This window comes from Heterodontus francisci, chromosome 2 (assembly GCF_036365525.1).
Source record: "Heterodontus francisci isolate sHetFra1 chromosome 2, sHetFra1.hap1, whole genome shotgun sequence".
Classification (NCBI taxonomy): domain Eukaryota; kingdom Metazoa; phylum Chordata; class Chondrichthyes; order Heterodontiformes; family Heterodontidae; genus Heterodontus; species Heterodontus francisci.
In genome coordinates, this window is record NC_090372.1 from 42,353,848 (window position 1) to 42,375,011 (window position 21,164).

Genomic DNA, 21,164 nt, shown 5'->3' on the forward strand with positions numbered 1-21,164 from the left:
TTTTAAATTGTTCTCAGGATGTAGCCAGCATTGCCAAGGCCACATTTATTACCTAATTGCAGCAAAGGTGGTGGTGGGCCTTCTCCTTAGACCACTGCCATCCTTGTGCTGATGACACTCCCAACAATGGTGAAAATTACAGGATTTTGCCACATTGACTATGAAAGAACAGATGTTTATGTCCAAGTCAGGGTGGTTGGAGACTTGGCAGGCATTTTGCCGATGCTGGCGTTCTTAGAATATTGCTGCTGTTATCGTTCTTCGTGAGAAGACGTTCTGAAGATACTCTGAAGGAAGCTTGGTAAAACCTTGCAATGCATTCTGTAGATCGTACGTAATGCAGCCACAGTGTGCTGGCAGCCCAAGTGTGGATATTGAGTCTGGTGGCAGGGAACCCAATTAAACAACTGCTTTTCCCTCGATGGCGTTGAGTTTAGAGTTCTGTTGCAGCTGCATCTATTCAGGTGAGTGGTATATCATCACTCTCCTGACTTGAGACATGTAGATGGTGGGGAAGCACTGAGCAGTCAAGAAGTGTGCCCCTCACTGCAAAGTACCCAGACTGCTCCACTCTTGTAGCCATAGTATCGATGTTTCTGGTCAGGTTAGGCTTCTGATGATTCCCAAGGATGCTGATGATGGGGAAACACAGCAATGATGTTGTCCTTGAAGGTCAGAAAAAGGTCGCTGGCCTCTTCTTATTGAAGGCGGTCATTTCATGTCATATTTCTGGTGTGAATGTTAACTGCAACTAGACATCCCAAGGATATCGTCCCCGGTGCTGTGGTAAATTGGCAGCTGTGAATGAATCTGAATGCTATAAAAGGTAATTAGTGAAAAACCCCATTCATTATGTCCGAAAGATCAGAATGAAGCAGTTGAATGGACGGGACAACAATGATGTCCTGAGGACCTCTCGACTGGATGTGCTAGGGCTAAAAAACTGATCTGATTGATTGCTTGTACAGCTGTTTTGTTCTGAATATAACCTGCAACTTTTGGTGTTTAGCACATAAGCAGCCTTGAGTTGAAACTTTACTAAGTTGGTGCCTCATTCGAAGGTGTGTCTGGTGCTGCTCCTGGGACATCCTTCTATACTCCATTAATCTAGGTCTAGCTCCAGCTTGACTCTGATGGAGGAGTGAAGGACATGTTGGACCACGAGATTACGGATTGTGGTGCTATACAATTCTGCTGGCAATAGTCCGCATGCCTCATAATGGCTCAATTTATATTTATCCATCCCATTTAGTTTGTAGGTCATCCCCTGTGATGGAGGGTGCCCTTATATGTGAAGGTGAGACTTTGTCTTCATAATAATGTGCAGAGGTCACTCTTAACAATGCTATTGTAAACAGATGTCTTGTATTTCTCAAAAGTCTCCTTATGGAAGTACTACTACCATTCCAGTGGCAGTTTTTTTATTTCATGCCATTGTAAATATCAATTACAACACATTGAGAAAATAGTCTGGTCCCACAATATTTCCAGCTCAGCTCAACACTTGAATTGGAGAGTGCATGACTCTGCATCGAACAGTTTAAGATAACCATACACAATATGAGTATTATACCACTCCAGTAGGTAAATACAGAAATTCAGTCACAGTTGTAATTGTTTAAACATGCAAGGTAGCAAACATAATATTGAAACTTTAAACTGTTAAACTTAAACTGTACTAGAAGTTTTGCAGTTCTTTATAGGAGACTCACAAATTAGAGCATGGCTACCCGACCCGAACCCAACATGTATTGGGTTCGGGTTGGGTTGCTCTTCTGGGTCCGGCATTCGGGCTCGGGCCAGGTCGGACAGTGACATCCAGGACGTCAATGCGGGAAACACTCCGCATTAGTATGCAGTGAGCGATTCCATCCAAGGTAGAGCACAACCTCTTTAATATAATCAACTTTATTTCGGTGGTCAGGTCAGGCGCGGGAAAAAATGAAAGGACTCATTGGGTGGCACAGTGGTTAGCACTGCAGCCTCACAGCTCCAGCGACCCGGGTTCGGTTCTGGGTACTACCTGTGTGGAGTTCGCAAGTTCTCCCTGTGACCGCGTGGGTTTTCCGCCGGGTGCTCCGGTTTCCTCCCACCGCCAAAGAGTTGCAGGTTGATAGGTAAATTGGCCATTGTAAATTGCCCTTAGTGTAGGTAGGAGAATGGTAGGGAATATGGGATTAATGTAGGAGGGGATGTGGTAGGGAAAATGGGATTAATGTAGGATTAGTATAAATGGGTGGTTGATGGTCGGCACAGACTCGGTGGGCCGAAGGGCCTGCTTCAGTGCTGTATCTCTTTATGACTATGACTCGGGCTGGATGTGGTTCTGTCGGGCTCGGGTCGGGTTTCATTTGCAGACTCGAGCAGGCCTTCATCACAAATACAATTTCAGGAGGTTTTGCCTGCAGAATTCTTTTAAAGCTATCAGTAGTCATATTAACTTACGTCCGGAGCCCTCCATTTTCCAGCACTAGTTCTTCTAAACGTGTGGATCTACCAACAATTCGTAGGATTTGCTCACAAACATCTGCGGACTAAAGAATTAGAAAATGAAATCTGCCTAGAATAAAAATACAGGAAGATAAAGGGAAAGAAACCACAAAGCAGGCCCAATAGCTGTAGAAAATATTCAGATCCTGAAGGACTGAGAAATTGATTTTTTTAATTCACATTTTTCACAGAATTCTTTCCAGTATGGGAAAGCAGACAGTCCTGAGCTGAATTGCTTGGCAATGTATGACAGTTTTGGGCCCAAAGAGAGGAATGCAAAAAGTTGAAACTGCCAACTGTGCTTAATTACCAGGCCATACTTTCTATCGTCTAACCATGCGGTTGTATTTAGTCATGGAAAAACCCATTGCTTAACCCATCCAGCCAACTACAGAAGAAATCAATGGGTTGGGGAACAAATCTGCAGAAATGGAGAAAGGTGCATTACAAAAATATAAAGATTAACAGTTTATGTTTCCTTTAATCCATCATTCCCAATATTCATATGTTCGTGATTACTGTCTAACTTTCACGAACCACATCAGCACTTCCTTGAGCAAATTAAAGTGCCAATGGATCTCGAGTAGTTTTATTAACAAAGTCATACGAATTTTTACTGATGAGCAGCTCAATAATTTTAAAAACCTTAGCAAAATAATACTTTAACCAAAAGTATATCAATGAGGAGAAACCGGAAGCACCACAAATCAGGCATACTGAGCTGCACACTCAAATCCTCCAACTGGTGCACAAGGATCTGTGCCATGAGCCTCACCATGCAAAATTTACCCTATGGTGCAATACAGCTTGCTTTAGTAACCATACTTTTTAATTTCTCAGTTTGGTTTAAAATCTGTTCAAGCAATAGCTCTCAGATATTTCGATCAATCCTCCATCACTTCACATTTTTTGGTGCTAGATCTCAACAAAAAAAATTCTCATGCTTCTTGTGTGCCACTGGCCATTAATAATGGGACCAGTAAATCTGCAAAAAATATTTGTACTACTTAGGTTGCTATCCTTTCTCTCCCCCAGCCACCACCCCCCCCCCCCCCCCACCACCCACTTCAGTCTTGCTTGCCCCCATTACTCCTCTTCAAAATCTTATGTTTCCTTGTGCTTCTCTCCAATTTTTTTCATTCCATCTCTCTCCCCAAATTAGAGGGTGGTGACACATCAGAAAAAGCCTCACACTATGCTCCACCAGAACAAGCCATGTGCTCCACCAGTAGAAGCATCACCCAAGATGAAAACGATCGTATTAAAGAATATCATGTTTATGACATATCAACATAAGTAACTTTCAACTCCTCCCATATTGAGGCAGACTAACAGTCTGATGACACATAACCCACTTTTAAAATGTGATCACATTTTCTACAAACTTGTCACTGAAGTTTATAGATGCCGGAGAGGAAACAAGAAGCCAGCAGGTGGCATATGAATATAAAATCACCATTGCTTTTAAAGCGAGGGTAAATGTTATAGCAAACAACAATTTATTATGAGTCATGACTTAAAGGACTTATTAAGGAATGGTGTATTCTGTACAGCATGTGGTGAGGATAAACTGACATTACTTTTAAACAAATACTCTCCAATAAAGTTACTTCCTCCTCTGTTCAAACATGACTATCCATTACTTTGAAAATCCTCTAAATGACTACCAAACATCAAAATTATGAGATCACTGTAGCCTTAAGTGTTAGTGCTTTTACAAATGAATCATGAAATATTTTCTATAACTCAGTCCAAAGACATTAAATTGAAATAGTTTGTCAAATTTATAATTGGCAGCAAGATTCCACAAACAGTAATGAGATAGAAGACCAGATCTGTTTAAGTGACCTTGTTTGAGGGATGAACGTTGGTCAGGACACCAGTAGAAATCTTTGAGTGGTGCTGCAGAATGTTTTACATCTGCCTGAAGGAACAGATAGGCCTTGGTTTAATGCCTCACCTAATACTTTGGCTCAATGGTAGCCCCTGAGTGCCAAAGGTTCAAATAAAAGACTTCTGAATAGTTACCCCAGTAATTAATGGAAACAAATCAGAATATTTAGAGCATGCTGTTTTCTTTCACTCAACTGCAGAGTCAAGTATTTACTTACCAGTTTAAGATCCTTAGAGGAGAGCTTTGTGAACCACTGGTTGTACTCCAGCGCAGCAACAATTGGTACTAAATCTCTAATAAAATGTGAAGGAAGTTTGATTACTTGACAATGACATTTGCCTCTTTGATTTATACCATAATAATGCTGGCAAATAAATTTAATGCACAGGTTGAAAAGCGCTGATCGCTATTTTTAAGGGTTTATCTATGCATGCAACTGATGCCATTACTAGCTATTAGTCATGCTGATTACCCCCACGCAGCATTTAATTTTGCAAAAAGTTGAGATATTTTAAAGTGATAAAAGTTCTACATAATGCAAGTCTCAAGATCTTAAACTGCAATAAAAAATATCAGTAAACCTCATTTAAGTAAGACATGCCAGCAATAACTTTTTTCCCTATTAGGTTCATTTCCCTCACTTTGATCATCCAGTTTACCTGAGCAGACAGATTATAACTTTAATAAAGATCACAGCATGGGCAGAATTAAAATTTTAAAAATGAATTGGATCAATGCTTGGAAATTTTCCTTCAGGGTAGCTTACAGCAAATACCTTACAAGACAAAATATCATCCCAAAGTGTAATTAAGGAATAATTTACCAAGCTGTGTTTTCTTTGTTAAAAGTTTCTCATCCCATGTTCTCTCCTACTCTTGACCCATGCTCAGGTACAGTTTTATAGAAGCTTACAGTTGATCCAAGTAGCCATTCTTGACATGCAAGCTTAACAATAATTGTTGGCTGGTTACTGGACTGTGACAGCAGAGCTCAATTCTGTTCTCAACCAGAGTCCACAGAAGTACGTTCTAGCTTAGGTCACTGAATAACAAGCTACAGGGTCTACAACTGTGTTTTTCACTCTTGCTAGTCCAGAAGCATGGAGGCTAATTATAGTGCCACATTTCTGACTTGGCTGAGATCTGCTATCTCAGCACGCACCAGGAATCAGACCTAGCACCTTCTGGCCCAATAGTCTTTGTGTTAGATCAGGTGATGCCGTAACTATAAGAGAAGTTATTCTGCATCTATTGCAACTATACCGGAGGATTCATTGTATTTAAAGCTATTGAATTTTTGATGTGGTCTCAATTTTAGTCAGTTTGACCTTCACAGGAAAACAATTTAAATCAAACTGAAGATGCAATTTCAAATTCAGGTGAGCAGCAAAGTTGTTATCAGATCAGCCTGCTCTACAGAAATCAACAAAAGAAACTGAACAACATTCTAGAGATTAAAGCCTGGCTCAGGTATAAGATTAAAACCAGACCCGACCACAGCCAACCCGAACCCGACCACTTAAATTTTTTCCGCACCCGACCCGGCCTGAATTTCCTTCATCTGTTCTGGCAGCAGGCTATTCCTGCAGCTGGAATTGTGGGGAATCATGAGTAAGCCTGATCCCTTGACTTCCCGGAAGCAGTGTCCAGCCCGATCCGACCCCGAATGCTGGACTCAGAATTTCGACCCGACCCCGACACGTGTAGTCGGGTCTAGTCGGGTAGCCAGGCTTTACTAGAGATTATGTTAAAACCTATTCTAAGACACTAAAGAAGCACACAAACTGGATTGATCGAATCTGTGCGACCTTCAAATTCTACAGACCATATCCATAACCGATACTCTAAAATCTAATATTTGCCTGAATATCACTCTCATTAGAAGCAGACTGCATGTTGTTAAATGTACAATAACTAGATGATGTTCAACAACTAACAGGTAACTCACTGTCTTCTTTTAAACATTAGAACCTTTAACCAGAGTTCAAAATGTTCTTGTAGAGTAAGGCTGAGTTTTTTTGATGACGTCAAAATGTGAGCAGGATTTCAGTGAATTCATTGTATAAATTTTGAGTGATTGGGGTGGCCTGGTAGATGTAACACCAGTTACTATACATTCAACATTAAAAGCCCTCTGCTTCTAATCAGAAGACAATGAATTTCAATGCAGAAGAGGTGCCTTACTGTAAATAATCTTACAGGGAAGACTTACGCAACTCTGTCGGGTATTAATCATTGCAAACTCTCGACAGCATTCAAAATGCACTCACTGAAGCAGCAGCCACTGATTTCAATTGTAGATCAGGTAAATGTACAGCCCACTCAAATGCACACTTCAAGCTGGATTCACTATTTGTGACTCAACAGCTTATTCAATGCTGTCACAAAAGTAGATGCAAAATGTATTCATCACAACCACATTACAAGTAATCCCTCTTTATTACTTCATTCATTCTGAAAATGACTGTGCGAGCGCACTTAAATGAATTATTTTAAAACAAAATCCATGAGATAAACCTGTCAATTAACAGAAATAAAGAATTTATGAATAAGTAATTTCTCCCATTTTTGGAACCATTTTGTTAGCACGTACAGAAAAATAAACAGGCAATCCAAACTGCCAAACTGATGGTCTGCCAGTTACAGCAACAGTGGCTTAACAGCTTTACCGAAGACTTTAATTCATGTTTGGGAATGAATCTGAAAAGATAGCTGACAGAACAAAGTGCAAAGGTTCAATTCACCTGTGGTCGAGGTGGCTGAAGTCTTGCAAGTTCAGTTCCCTGGTATCTTGCGTAAGATAAATTGTATCCACGTCCTTTGAAAGTACAAAAAATTCAGTGAGAGGGAGACTAGATTTGTAATTTGATCTGTACCTAGCTGAAAATTACTTCAAACCGCTTCAAAAAATTTTTTTAAATCTATGGAAATTATTTTAAGTTTAGAACTTGATTCTCATTTTGTTCGTCATCTCACAACCCAACGGAATACCCAACGGATCGGGAATCATTTTTCTAACTTAGCGACAAAATCACAAACTACAGATGCTGATTCACAAAACATTTCTCCATTTGCACATTTCCTATTCCTGTAAATGAAGCATTTTGTTGAGTGTTCTTACCCATTGAACTTCTTCCCTATAAGGCAATCCAAGCCAATCACAAACACATGCATACGTCTGAGAGAAACCACCTAGAATCAAAAAGGTTTCAAGTGTGACAAGACAATTGCACAAAATTCTAATTCTGCAGAAATTAGATACAAAATACTGGAAGGTTTAATCTAGTTAGATGCAATAAAATTAAGACTAACTAGGTGAGGAAAAACCTGGCTTTGTATGACAAAACTTCTTATATTGTAATAGTTTGTATGTATTCATATGTATGATCCATAAAAGTTAACATGAGCCAATGTAAAAATAACCTGTACCAGCAAAAAATTAGTGCGGCAAGAATCCGTATTCATTATCCTTATGTTAACCCAAATTCAAACATGTGCTGGCATGATTGAAACTAGTAAACTGCACAGCTGCCAGTAAGTCTTACTACTGGTTTAATATAAGGATAGCTACATCACTTCAGTATTGGTGCTAATATAACTCTTCTCACTTCTGTGTGTATGTTCAGTTACAGCCCCACCATTACAGAGCACAGACTGGCTCATGCCTTAGGGTCGCTTGCCTCAAAATGGGCAGACATACAGGAACAAGAAAAGAAGGGTAATGATCACTTCTGCCCAGAAGACTGGCAGGTGGACAATAATGAATCTGCTAAATCAGTGATCCAAGTGGAGACCCAGCAAAGATGAACAATATAATTTTACTTTTTGCACCGAGGAATAAATTTCAACCAAGTGATTTCATTTAAATATTTTCAGAATGCAATGTTTTGCAAACGAACAGCATCCAGAATGTCAGCAAAATGCTTCTGAATAAAGTGGCAATACCACAGCAAATTTATAATATATAAAGCACCTAGTTAGACTGGCTAACAGATACCCCTATTTTAATTCAAATGCCTATAGAGTCAGAAACAGCCGTCAAGAATGGCAATTCATTCTGGAAAATTCCCACTCAGATATCCCCAGGGAGCCCCTGATCAAGAGCTAATTCAGCCAAGATACAGCAACTAGAAAATCTGACTGTAACCCAAACCTACCAAATTATTACACAACATTAAAGCTCACCATAATATTTGTCTGCAAAGAAACAGAAATGTGGAAAAAGATCTCTCAAACTTCTTTCTCACAATTCCAGCGATTACTTTCCACTTCCAAAAAAAAAAGCAGCAAACCTGAAGAACATATAAGCTGAGCAGAACCACAACTGCAACTGAAAGTGGAAATATAAATCAAAAAAGGCACAGAACTAGAAAGTGCAGTAAAAAAATAGCTAGAACTCCTGCATACACACTTTATAAAAAGTTTTGAATTGCAGTCAGCACTTGAAGAATGTGGCTTTAAACCTGAATTTAGCTGAAGTTTACGGGGTTTTACGATACATCCCATAATAAGTGACCATCATTTTATTTCAGCAGTAACACTTTGATGCAGGGATCCAAGAATGGTCATCTCTATTTGTGACATGTGAATGAGCACTACACTGCCTGTGGTATTGCTATTCTATTTCAGATTTCAAAGCTCCCTAAAATCCACATTTACTTTTACTTACCACAAGGCCCTGGTTCTGCAATGTTCTGGCTATCCCACAATGCCTGCAGAGACGACAGACGATCTGAAGGTTCCATTGTTACCTTTTTCATTACCCTCCTGTTATATTTATGTAAAAAAGAAACATCTTATTCAGAATGTCTGATGGTGGTCAGGGAAGAGAGCAGACAGATCATTGGAGGGTTTTGGGTGGTGGAGTGGTTGGGGGGTTGGGTTGGGTGGGGAGGTGGGGGGAGAGGAGGGAAGGTGGCAGACAGATCAGCAGAGGAAGTGGAGGAATGGGTTTACTAGGTAGCTTTTTGGATCGGGAAGAAACACATTCTCCTCCTAGCCCATAAGCAGTGCTCTGAAGACACTTATCTTCTTGCCTCCTTGCAGCTGCCAGGTTTCCTGATGCCTGGGAAACACGACCAAAATGAGTTGGCAGGCAGTATTATAATAATATTTAAATTACCAATCTGCTCCTTGCAAATGGATTGGTCACCTACCCCTCATCCCACCTCCATTAAAAGCAGAAATGAATGGGTTCATTTCCTAGTTCAAATCTTTGGCATTGTAAACTTCTAATCCATTCCCAACCCACCTGTTTTTGATAGTTAAGATTCAGCTCAAAGTCATAACCTCCACAAAATAAAGAAAATATTATTGTCCATCATCGTTATGCACATAAAATAGTTTAAGTCATTCACTAATTTTCGCTACTTATTTTGTATCATAATGTGAAATCATATGCTGTGGAGTAACAGATTTATAGATTTTACAAAGGATACAGAAACAGAAGCATGAATTATTGAAAAATATTGGAAGATAAAACTTCTCTCTGTAGAACAGAGCAAACACGAGGGGACATAGCTTTAAGTTGAGGGGTGAAAGATATAGGACAGATGTCAGAGGTAGTTTCTTTACGCAGAGAGTAGTAGGGGCGTGGAACGCCCTGCCTGCAACAGTAGTAGACTCGCCAACTTTAAGGGCATTTAAGTGGTCATTGGATAGACATATGGATGTAAATGGAATAGTGTAGGTCAGATGATCGGCGCAACATCGAGGGCCGAAGGGCCTGTACTGCGCTGTAATATTCTAATTCTAAAAAAAAACAGCAGATAAAGGTTTGAGGAAAAACCCAAACTCAGAATAACCAATGATGACAGGATACATCTTCACCCTAATAAGACAAAGAAGCAGATGCAACCAGTTCCTGCTAAAGCTATGCACCTCCAACTAGCAAAGCCACCATTTGATACCATCACAAATACAGAAGTGTGAGGCCATTCAGCCCATCTAGCTTGCCCTTACACAGAATGCAGTGATTTCTCCACTCCCGCAGAATCTGTGCCCCTTGAATGATTTCAGATAGCATGTGACCATAGCCTGGTTAGGAGGATGCACAGTCAGTTATGAATTCATCATGCTACAAATAAGGGGTTTCTGGTATCTGCTGTCCATTTATGAAGACAAAGATCCACATGTGCCTGGTGTCAGTGACTATCGGTTGAAGTGGATTTCTTTGAAGTCAAGCTGGTTCCAGGGGACATGCATAGCTATGCATGATTGCGATGAAGTCACCCTCCATGGCAAACTTAATCAGATACCCAAATTAGGTTTTTTTTTCTTTGGCCTCCTTGTCTCGAGAGACAATGGGTAAGCGCCTGGAGGTGGTCAGTGGTGTGTGCAGCAGCGCCTGGAGTGGCGATAAAGGCCAATTCTAGAGTGACAGGCTCTTCCACAGGTGCTGCAGAAAAATTTGTTTGTCGGGGCTGTTACACAGTTGGCTCTCCCCTTGCGCCACTGTCTTTTTTCCTGCCAACTGCTAAGTCTCTTCAACTCGCCACACTTTAGCCCCGCCTTTATGGCTGCCCGCCAGCTCTGGCGAACGCTGGCAACTGACTCCCACGACTTGTGATCAATGTCACAGGACTTCATGTCGCGTTTGCAGACGTCTTTAAAGCAGAGACATGGACAGCCGGTGGGTCTGATACCAGTGGCGAGCTCGCTGTACAATGTGTCTTTGGGGATCCTGCCATCTTCCATGCGGCTCACATGGCCAAGCCATCTCAAGCGCCGCTGACTCAGTAGTGTGTATAAGCTGGGGATGTTGGCTGCCTCGAGGACTTCTGTGTTGGAGATACGGTCCTGCCACCTGATGTCAAGTATTCTCCGGAGGCAGCGAAGATGGAATGAATTGAGACGTCACTCTTGGCTGACATACATTGTCCAGGCCTCACTGCCATAGAGCAAGGTACTGAGGACACAGGCTTGATACACTCGGACTTTTGTGTTCCGTGTCAGTGCGCCATTTTCCCACACTCTCTTGGCCAGTCTGGACATAGCAGTGGAAGCCTTTCCCATGCGCTTGTTGATTTCTGCATCGTGAGACTGGTTACTGGTGGTAGTTGAGCCTAGGTAGGTGAACTCTTGAACCACTTCCAGAGCGTGGTCGCCAATATTGATGGATGGAGCATTTCTGACGTCCTGCCCCATGATGTTCGTTTTCTTGACGCTGATTGTTAGGCCAAATTCATTGCAGGCAGCCGCAAACCTGTCAATGAGACTCTGCAGGCACTCTTCAGTGTGAGATGTTAAAGCAGCATCGTCAGCAAAGAGGAGTTCCCTGATGAGGACTTTCCGTACTTTGGACTTCGCTCTTAGACGGGCAAGGTTGAACAACCTGCCCCCTGATCTTGTATGGAGGAAAATTCCTTCTTCAGAGGACTTGAACGCATGTGAAAGCAGCAGGGAGAAGAAAATCCCATAAAGTGTGGGTGCGAGAACACAGCCCTGTTTCATGCCACTCAGGATAGGAAAGGGGTCTGATGAGGAGCCACCATGTTGAATTGTGCCTTTCATATTGTCATGGAATGAGGTGATGATACTTAGTAGCTTTGGTGGACATCCAATCTTTTCTAGTAGTCTGAAGAGACCACGTCTGCTGACGAGGTCAAAGGCTTTGGTGAGATCTATGAAAGCAATGTAGAGGAGCATCTTTTGTTCACGGCATTTCTCCTGTATCTGGCGAAGGGAGAACAGCATGCCAACGGTCGATCTCTCTGTACGAAAGCCACACTGTGCCTCAGGGTAGATGTGCTTGGCCAGCTTCTGGAGCCTGTTTAGAGCGACTCGAGCAAAGACTTTCCCCACTATGCTGAGCAGGGAGATTCCACGGTAGTTGTTGCGGTCACCGTGGTCACCTTTCTTTTTATAGAGGGTGATGATATTGGCATCGCGCATGTCCTGAGGTACTGCTCCCTCGTCCCAGCACAGGCATAGCAGTTCATGTAGTGCTGAGAGTATAGCAGGCTTGGCACTCTTGATTATTTCAGGGGTAATGCTGTCCTTCCCAGGGGCTTTTCCGCTGGCTAGAGAATCAATGGCATCACTGAGTTCCGATTTTGTTGGCTGTATGTCCAGCTCATCCATGACTGGTAGAGGCTGGGCTGCATATAGGTATATAAGCAGAAAATGCTGGAAATACTCAGCAAGTCAGGCAGTATCTGTGAAGCGAGAAACAGAGTTACTGTTGCAGGTCGATGACCTTCCATCAGAACTGGGAAAAGTTAGAAATGTAATAGATTTTAAGCACATGAAAGGGAGTGGGGGGGGGGGGGGGAAAGAGGAGAACAAAAGGGAAGGTCTGTGGTAGGGTGTTCTTTTTCCACCCTCCCCCCTTTGACTTTGTTCTGACAAAGGTCACAGACCTGAAATGTTAACTCTGCTTCTCTCTCCACAGATGCTGCCAGACCTGCTGAGTTTTTCCAGCACTTTGTTTTTATTTCAGGTTTCCAGCATCCGCAATATTTTGCTTTTATTTAAGCAACGAACTTTACCAGTTCTCTCTGCTTGAGCATTACCTCATTGTATACTTGAAGGCTCAAAAGCCTTGGTCTTGCCAACCTCTATCAAAGCCTTCAGGCAACGTGTAAGCCTACAAAGATAATGTGTACTCTCCATATTAGGTAGACCAAAACACTCTCATGTGGGTTTCTCAGCAGTTTGGAGACTGAAACATAGTAATTGGTTTGTGCATAGGTCAGATACCAAGGAGAATAAAAGAGAGAAGGCAGCAAAGAGCTTGCATTTATATACCACCTTTGAAGCCCTCAGGATTCCCATAAGTGCTTTGCACTAATTATTTACATTTCGAAGTGTAGTCACTGTTGCACCATAGGGAAATATGGCAACACATTTTTACATAGCAAGATCCCACAAATAGTAGTGTAGCAAATGATATCATCTGTTTTGTGGTTTTAGTTGAGTGTCAGTCTAGATTATGTGCTTTCGTCTCTAAAGTGGGGCTTGAACCCACAAACTTCTGACTCAAAAGTGATTGCTACCACTGAGCCAAGGTTGACACTTATAAGCAAACTTAAAAAAGGAAATGTAAAAGGACAAGATGATGTGATGTACAAGGTAGCTAAGATGTTAAAGGAAAAGTGTACTGATGTAGTGGAGATGTGGATGTGCAAATCCACAGATGAAGAACTAGACAGAAGGTATAAATGTTGGAGGAATTTTTTCATGCAGTTATTCAAATATGCAATGCATCATTACAAATGGTTATTGAAGCTAAGTTAATCACAGCACTTCACAGAAAATGTGACAAACACTTGAAGAAATGTATTATATGCTACTGGAGAAAAGCAGAGCAATAGAATGAAGTGCAAGTATTACTGATAATGGAGTCAGCATAGTGGGCTAAATGGCCTCTTTTTGGCCTAAAATGTCTATGATTGTTAAGTATAAGAGCAATAAAATTCCAAAGAAAAATCAAGAGCTAACAACCAGAGGGAAGAAAAATTCAAGAGGTGATTGTATTAGAACAGGAAGACATTTTATGTTGGATGTCAATTAAGATGGATTCTACTGGCGAGATGGAACTTGATACTCATGCACATCTCCCAGTAGGTTTCAGTGACCTGGGAGTTCATTGGCAATCTGCCCCATGGATTTTTAATAAAAGGTGCGTGGGAGCCTAAAAGAAGGCAAGTGCCAATATAAAAAAAAGTTCCACCATCTCTTTTTTCCCCCCAAGCATTAAATTTGAGCGTTTGGCACAAAATACAGTTTTCATCATGCCAGGTCAAATGCAGATTAATACTATAAACTGTTGCTGAAACAGCCAATAGTTAATGATTTGAGACAGAGAATTTCACACTAGTAGAGGACAAAGCTGCATATAGAAAGTACAGATGACAACTGAAAAAGGAAATAAGAGGAGCAGAGTGCATAAGCCTAGATTAGCAGTTAACATAAAAGAGAACCCATAAGACTTTTAAAAACATAAATAATGAAAGTGTAGTCAAAGGAATGATGCGACTGATTAGGGACTAAAAGAAAAGCTCTTCTTGTGGAGGCAGAAGGCATGGCTGAGGTACTAAATGAATACTTTTGCATCTATTTTCTGTGAAGATGATGTTGCTAATATCACAGTAAAGCAGGAGGGCGTAGCGAAATTCGATAGAATAAAAATTGATAAAGAGGAGGTACTGAAAAGCTAGATGATCATAATTTGGAGCTTATTGTTCCCTTAGAATTCAAAGAAATGCAGGTGGACTAGAACTACTGCAGATCACTTAATCAGAGGTTAAACATGTCATAAATCAAACTACATACAGTGGTTTGTGGAGTTTAATGCTTGTGGGTTGAAAAAGGGCGGTTCTTGTACTGTTGTTACCTTGTTGGTGCATAAACCAAAACTGTGCCAAGATAATGTGCAGTTTGATTGCGACTGATTTAAACTGCATACATAGCCTAAAAGGCTTCACGTTATGCACCAAAGGCCCATGAAGGCAAAAAGCCTGGAGTCGCCTGTTATCAAGTATAAGAAAGGAGTATAGTGAAGGTATAACGGAGTTCCTGCAGACTATAAACAAGTATGGTACGCAGAAAATGTTCAATGCTGTATTATGGTCTACAGCTCAAGAATTCTACTCATGACTGATAGAGATAAACAAAAACAGAAATTACTTTCATGCAAAAAAAAATAATCAATGGTGACAGAACCATCAATTTTATGTGAACGATGCTATGACCATATTGTTAGGAATCACATTCAGGAAATCAAAAGGGAACTGAATTGATAATTTAGCACACAGCAGTTTGGTTTAGAAGCTGAAAAGGAACACATGAAAAATACCATGCATGGTAAATAGAAGTGGGGAGAATAGTTCAAAGATTATGAGAAAGCATTTTGTAGGGTGAAGCACCAAAAAATGAATGTCCTGCAAAGAATCAAAAATGATGGAAAATACATGATATTTATGACAAATGTTTTACGAGTAAAAAAAAGTGTAAGTGATAATGAGTTAACAGAATAAAGAAAAATCAGAAGAATGAGTCAAAAATATGTCATATAAAAGGCTGTGTTTGCTGACAAGCAGGACTGGCACATGCGCAAATGTAGCCTTATAGACAGAAATGTCACTGTCTGCGACGTCTCAGGCAGCTGCCAGTAATGAAAATGGCATTGCTCAATTTGACACAAAAAAACTGAACCCAAACCCCCTCAACCCTCAATGGCCACTATCGCCGCCTTCACCCCTTCCCCCAAGAGTACCCCACTCCCTCCCGCGACCGCCTTCTTGCCACTCCATACCGCCACTTCAGACTGCTTGTGGGGTGCGAGCGGCAAGGTGGGAAACAAGCAACGGGATGGAGCAACATAGAGTCTGAAGCAGCGGGATGGAGCTGCGAGCAGGGGGCTGCGGGAGATAACTGCTGGAGGGAGTGGGGAACAGAAGCTGTAATTGAAGCGCCGATTGCAGGAAGGAGCAGAGTACTATTGGAGGGGATGGAGGCAGCTATTTAGGGGTGAAACAACGGTGGACGTCATTACGTGGTGATGTTGATGCGCACCTGCACAGACCCATACTGGCAAGCTGGCAAATGTTCAGACGCACTGATGACGTCGGCGATTGCTCAGCTCATGCTCTGCATTGTCAAGAGGCACTCCTTATATCAAACTTTTCAACATGTACTTCATTATTGGGGCTGTATGGGTAACTTAGAGGTTGCACTCATGATTAATGGAAAACTTATGAACACGGCACAGTGGCGCAGTGGATAGCACCGCAGCCTCACAGCTCCAGCGACCCGAGTTCAATTCTGGGTACTGCCTGCATGGAGTTTGCAAGTTCTCCCTGTGTCTGCGTGGGTTTCCTCCGGGTGCTCCGGTTTCCTCCCACATGCCAAAGACTTGCAGGTTGATAGGTAAATTGGCCATTATAAATTGCCCCTAGTATAGGTAGGTGGTAGGGAAATATAGGGACAGGTGGGGATGTGGTAGGAATATGGGATTAGTGTAGGATTAGTATAAATGGGTGGTTAATGGTCGGCACAGACTTGGTGGGCCGAAGGGCCTGTTTCAGTGCTGTATATCTAAATCTAAATCTAAAAAATATCGAAGTATGTTGATGATACAGTACAGATTGAAGATAGGTTACAAAAGATACTTGAGAAGACATGAGTTAGTCGGGGAACTTTTAGGGAACATTAATCATAGTATCATAAGGGGCTGGATTTTACCTACCCTCCGGAGACTGGCTGGGGGTGGGCGGGACGCCTTGTAAAATGACTGAATTGGGAGGGGAGCCTAATGTCTTCCCACCACAAGATATTCTAACGGCAGGAACGACAGTGGCATGGCCTCCTGCTTACTGGAGGCAAGCAGCCAATTAAACCAATTAATAGGCTAATTAAGGGCCACTTCCCACCCCTGCTAGCATTTTACTGGCATCAGGACAGGCCTTCACCTCATGGGGCGACCATTAGGAAAATCATGGCGGCCTCCCAGTAGGTTCTGGGGAAGGGGACCTTCCTTAGTGGCCGCTCCATGGCCAGAGGACTGGAGTATTGCAAATGTTACACCCATGTTCAAAAAAGGGTCTGAGGCAGAACCCAGCAACTACAGACCAATCAGTTTAACCTCAGTGGTGGAAAAGCTTTCAACGACGACAATCGGGACAAAATTAACTGTCATTTGGATAAGTGTGGATTAATCAGGGAAAGTCAGCACAGATTTGTTAAAAGAAATCGTGTTTAACTAATTTGATTTGAGTTTTTTGATGATGTAACGGAGATGGTTGGTGAGGGTAATGCAGCTGATGTGCTGTATATAGGCCTGTAAAGGCACAAGTGAATTAAGCAAGGCTGGATTGCATCTATTTTAATGCAAGGAGTCTTACAAGTAAGGCAGATGAATTGAGGGCATTGATTAACACATGGGAATATGGCATTATTGCTATCACAGAGACATGATTAGAGATTAGAGATACAGCACTGAAACAGGCCCTTCGGCCCACCGAGTCAGTGCCGACCATCAACCACCCATTTATACTAATCCTACACTAATCCCATATTCCTACCAAACATCCCCACCTGTCCCCATGATTGAGGGAAGGGCAGGACTGGCAGCTCAATATTCCAGGGTATAGAATCTTCCGGCATGACGGGGTTGTAAAAGAGGAGGTGGCATTGCATTATTGATCAAGGAGTCAATTACTGCAATAAAGAGGGATGATATTTTCGAAGGTTCCTCAAATGAGGCCATATGGGTAGAACTTAAAAACAAAAGGGGGCAATCACTTAGCTGGGAGTGTACTATAGGCCTCCAAACAAACGGGGAGAGATAGAGGAGCAGATAGGTAGACAAATCTCAGACAGGTGTAAAAATAATAGGGTAATAATAGTAAGGGATTTCAACTTCCCCAATATTAACTGGGATAGTCTTCGTGCAAAAGGCTTAAAGAGGGCGGTATTCTTAAAGTGCATACAGGAGAGCTTTTTGAGCTAGCACATAGAAGGTTCTACAAGAGAAGCGGCGGTACTGGACCTAATCCTCGGGAATGAAGCCAGACAAGTGGTAGAAGCATCAGTGGGGGAGCATTTCGGGGATAGTGACCATAACTCTAAGATTTAAGGTAGTTATGGAAAAGGACACGAAATTGGGGGAAGGCCGATTTCAATATGATAAAACAGGATCTGGTCAATGTGGGCTGGGAGCAGCTACTTGTAGGAAAGTCTATGTCAGGCCAGTGGGAGTCATTCAAAAAGGCAACAGTGAGAGCTCAGGGCCAACATGTTCCCATAAAGGTGAAGGGTAGGACAAAAAAGTCCAGGGAACCTTGGAAATCAAGGGGTATAGAGGATTGAATAAGGAAAAAAAAGCTTAGGGCAGATTCAGAGCACTGAAAACAGCAGAGGCCCTAGAGGAGTATAGAAAGTTAAGTAATTATGAGAGTGAAGAGCAGGCATGAAAAAACACTGGTAGGCAAGATAAAGGAAAATCCCAAGGCATCTTATAAGTATATTGAGGGCAAGAGAATAACCAGGGAAAGAGTAGGACCCAATAGGGACCAAAGTGGCAATCTGTGCATGGAGCCGGAACATAGATGAGGTTTTAAATGATTACTTTTCATCTGTGTTCACTATGGAGAAGGACGATGTAGGTATAGAGATCCGGGAGGGGGAGTGTGATATACTTCAACAAATTAGCATTGAAAGGGAGGAGATATTAGCGGTTTTAGCAGGCTTAAAAGTGGATAAATCCCCAGGCCCAGCTGAGATGTATCCCAGGCTGTTATGTGAGGCAAGGGAGGAGATAGCAGGGGCTTTGGCACAAATTTTTTAGGGTTTTAGAGAGGGTGCAGAAAAATTAATGAGAATGGTTCCACGGACGATGGACTTCAGTTACGAGGATAGATTGGAGAAGCTGGGTTTGTTCTCCTTCGAGAAGAGAAGTCTAAGAGAAGATTTGATCAAGATATTCAAAATCATGAGGGGTCTTGACTGAGTCTTTGGAGAGAAACTGTTTCCACTGGCGAAAGGGTCGAGAACCAGAGGATACGGATTTAAAATGATTGGAAAAAGAGCCAACAGTGACATGAGGAAAAACAGTAAAGGAGATAGATAAAAATAAAGAGGGGGTATTTAAAAGGTTGATAAAGTAGAAATGTTGTCCAATGCAGATGGGATGCATTCTGGATTGCTGCAGGAAGGGTGAAAATAGTCACAATTTTCTAATCTTCCTTGAATAAGGGAGTGGTGTCAGAGGACTGGAGAATTACAGATATTACACCCCTGTTCAAGAGAGGGGAGAAGAATAAACCTGACAACTATAGTTCAGTCAGCCTAACGCCCATGTTGGGGAAACTTTTAGACAATAATCCAAAACAAAATTAATTGTAACTCAGAGAAATATGGGTTAATAAAAGTCAGCCAATTCAGATCATTTAAAGGTAAATTGTGCCTGACTACCTTGATTGAAAAGTACCACAAAATAAACCTTTTAGCAAAACTGAAGCCAATGGGATTAAAGGGGCAACGGCAGTGTGGATAAGGAATTGACTAAGGGACACAAAGCAGATTTCCATCGTTGGAGGGAAGCGTACACTGGTGTTCCCGAGGAGTCGGCATCAGGGCCACTGGTCTTTTTGACATATTCTTCGTGACCTGGACTCGGTGATACAGGACATAATTTCAAAGTCTGCAGACAATATGAAACTCAAATGTAGCAAACATTGAAAGGAATAGTAAGAGATTTAAGGAGGACATAGAAGGACAGGTGGAATGGATAGGCACATGACAAATGAATTTAACAGAGAAGTGTGAAATGATGTATTTTGGTGGGAACAATGAGGAGGGGCAACATAAACTAAATGGTTTAATTTTAAATTGGGTATAGGAACAAAGACACCTGGGAGGGTACGTACACAAATCTTTGAAGGAGGCAGAACAAGTGAGGCATAAAATACAAAAGCAAGGAAGTTATGCTAAATCTTTGTAAATCATTGTTTAGGCCTCAGCTAGTATTGTCTCTAATTCTGGACACCACAAGGATGTCAAGATGTTGGAGAGGGTACAGAGGAGATTTACTAGAATGGTACTATGCACGAGGGACTTTAGTTACAAGGTGAGACTAGAGAAGCTGGGGTTGTTGTCTTTAGAGCAGACAAGGTTAAAGGGAGATTTAACAGAATTGTTTTGATGGGGTGACAAAGGAGAACTTACCAATGGCAGAAGGGTCAGTAACCAGAGGACATAGATTTAAGGTACTTGGCAAAAGAAGTAAAGACGACATGAGGAAAACTTTTTTTTTTTTTTAAAACGCAGTGAGTTGTGATGATCTGTGATGGACTGCCTGAAAGGGTGGTGGAAGGAGATTCAATAATAACCTTCAAAAGGGAACTGGATACATAACTGAAAGGGAAAAATCTGCAGGGCCATGGAGTAAAAGGCAAGGGAATGGGACTAATTGAATAGCTCTTTAAACAGCCGGCACAGCACAACAGGCATATTGGCCTCTGTCTGTGCTGTTAAGATTTTATGAATATCGTATGATTCGGCACAAACAGGAGGAACTTCACCAGCTCTGTTTGAAGTTTAAACAGTGGAGGTCGAAAGAGATTTTGGGGTCCAGGTACATAGATCATTAAAATGTCACGAACAGTTACAGAAAATAATCAAAAAAGCTAATAGAATGCTGGCCTTTATAACTAAAGGACTAGAATACAAGAGGATAGAAGTCATACTTCAACTATACAAAGCCCTGGTTGGAACCCATCTGGAGTACAATGAGCATAATTTAAGAAGGATATATTAGCCTTGGATAGAGTGCAGCATAGATTTACCAGAATGATACCCAGACTCCAAGGATTAAAATCACAAGGGTCCAAATCCCTGGAAAGTAGAAGGTAAGAGAGGATTTGATCGAAGTTTTCAAGACATTAAGGGAAACAGATAGGGAAGATACAGCGAAACTATTTCTGCTGGTTGGGGAGTCTAGGACTACAGGGCATAGTCTATAAGTTAGAGCCTGACCTTTCAGGAGTGAAATTAGTTAACACTTCAACATGCAAAGGGTGGTAGAAGTTTGGAACTCTCTTCCGCTAAAGGCAATCGATGCTAGGTCCGTTGTTAATTTTAAAACTGAGATTGACAGATTTTTGTTAACCAAAGGCTTAAAGGATATAGGCAAAGGTGGGTGTATGGAGTTAGGTCACAGATCAGCCATGATCTCACTGAATGGCAGAACAGGCTGGAGGAGCTAGATAGCCTACTCCTGTTCCTATGTTTCATGAGATGAAATAAAATATGAAATATAGTTACAAGTTCAATAGGAT

The 21,164-nt window shown here is 41.7% G+C and overlaps 1 protein-coding gene across 3 annotated transcripts in view; it reads right to left on the reverse strand.

Moving 5' to 3' along the window:
* The window catches only part of LOC137384042 (F-actin-uncapping protein LRRC16A-like), a 488,125-nt gene that overhangs the window by 291,206 nt on the left and 175,755 nt on the right, over positions 1-21,164 (reverse strand). For all 3 annotated transcript variants that reach the window (XM_068057622.1, XM_068057608.1, XM_068057615.1), the window contains exons 6-10: positions 9,053-9,150; positions 7,505-7,575; positions 7,128-7,201; positions 4,602-4,677; positions 2,446-2,534 (exon numbers count right to left, since the gene is read on the reverse strand). In XM_068057622.1, coding sequence (XP_067913723.1) covers positions 2,446-2,534; positions 4,602-4,677; positions 7,128-7,201; positions 7,505-7,575; positions 9,053-9,150 — 408 coding nt within the window. The remainder of the gene's footprint in view (positions 1-2,445; positions 2,535-4,601; positions 4,678-7,127; positions 7,202-7,504; positions 7,576-9,052; positions 9,151-21,164) is intronic.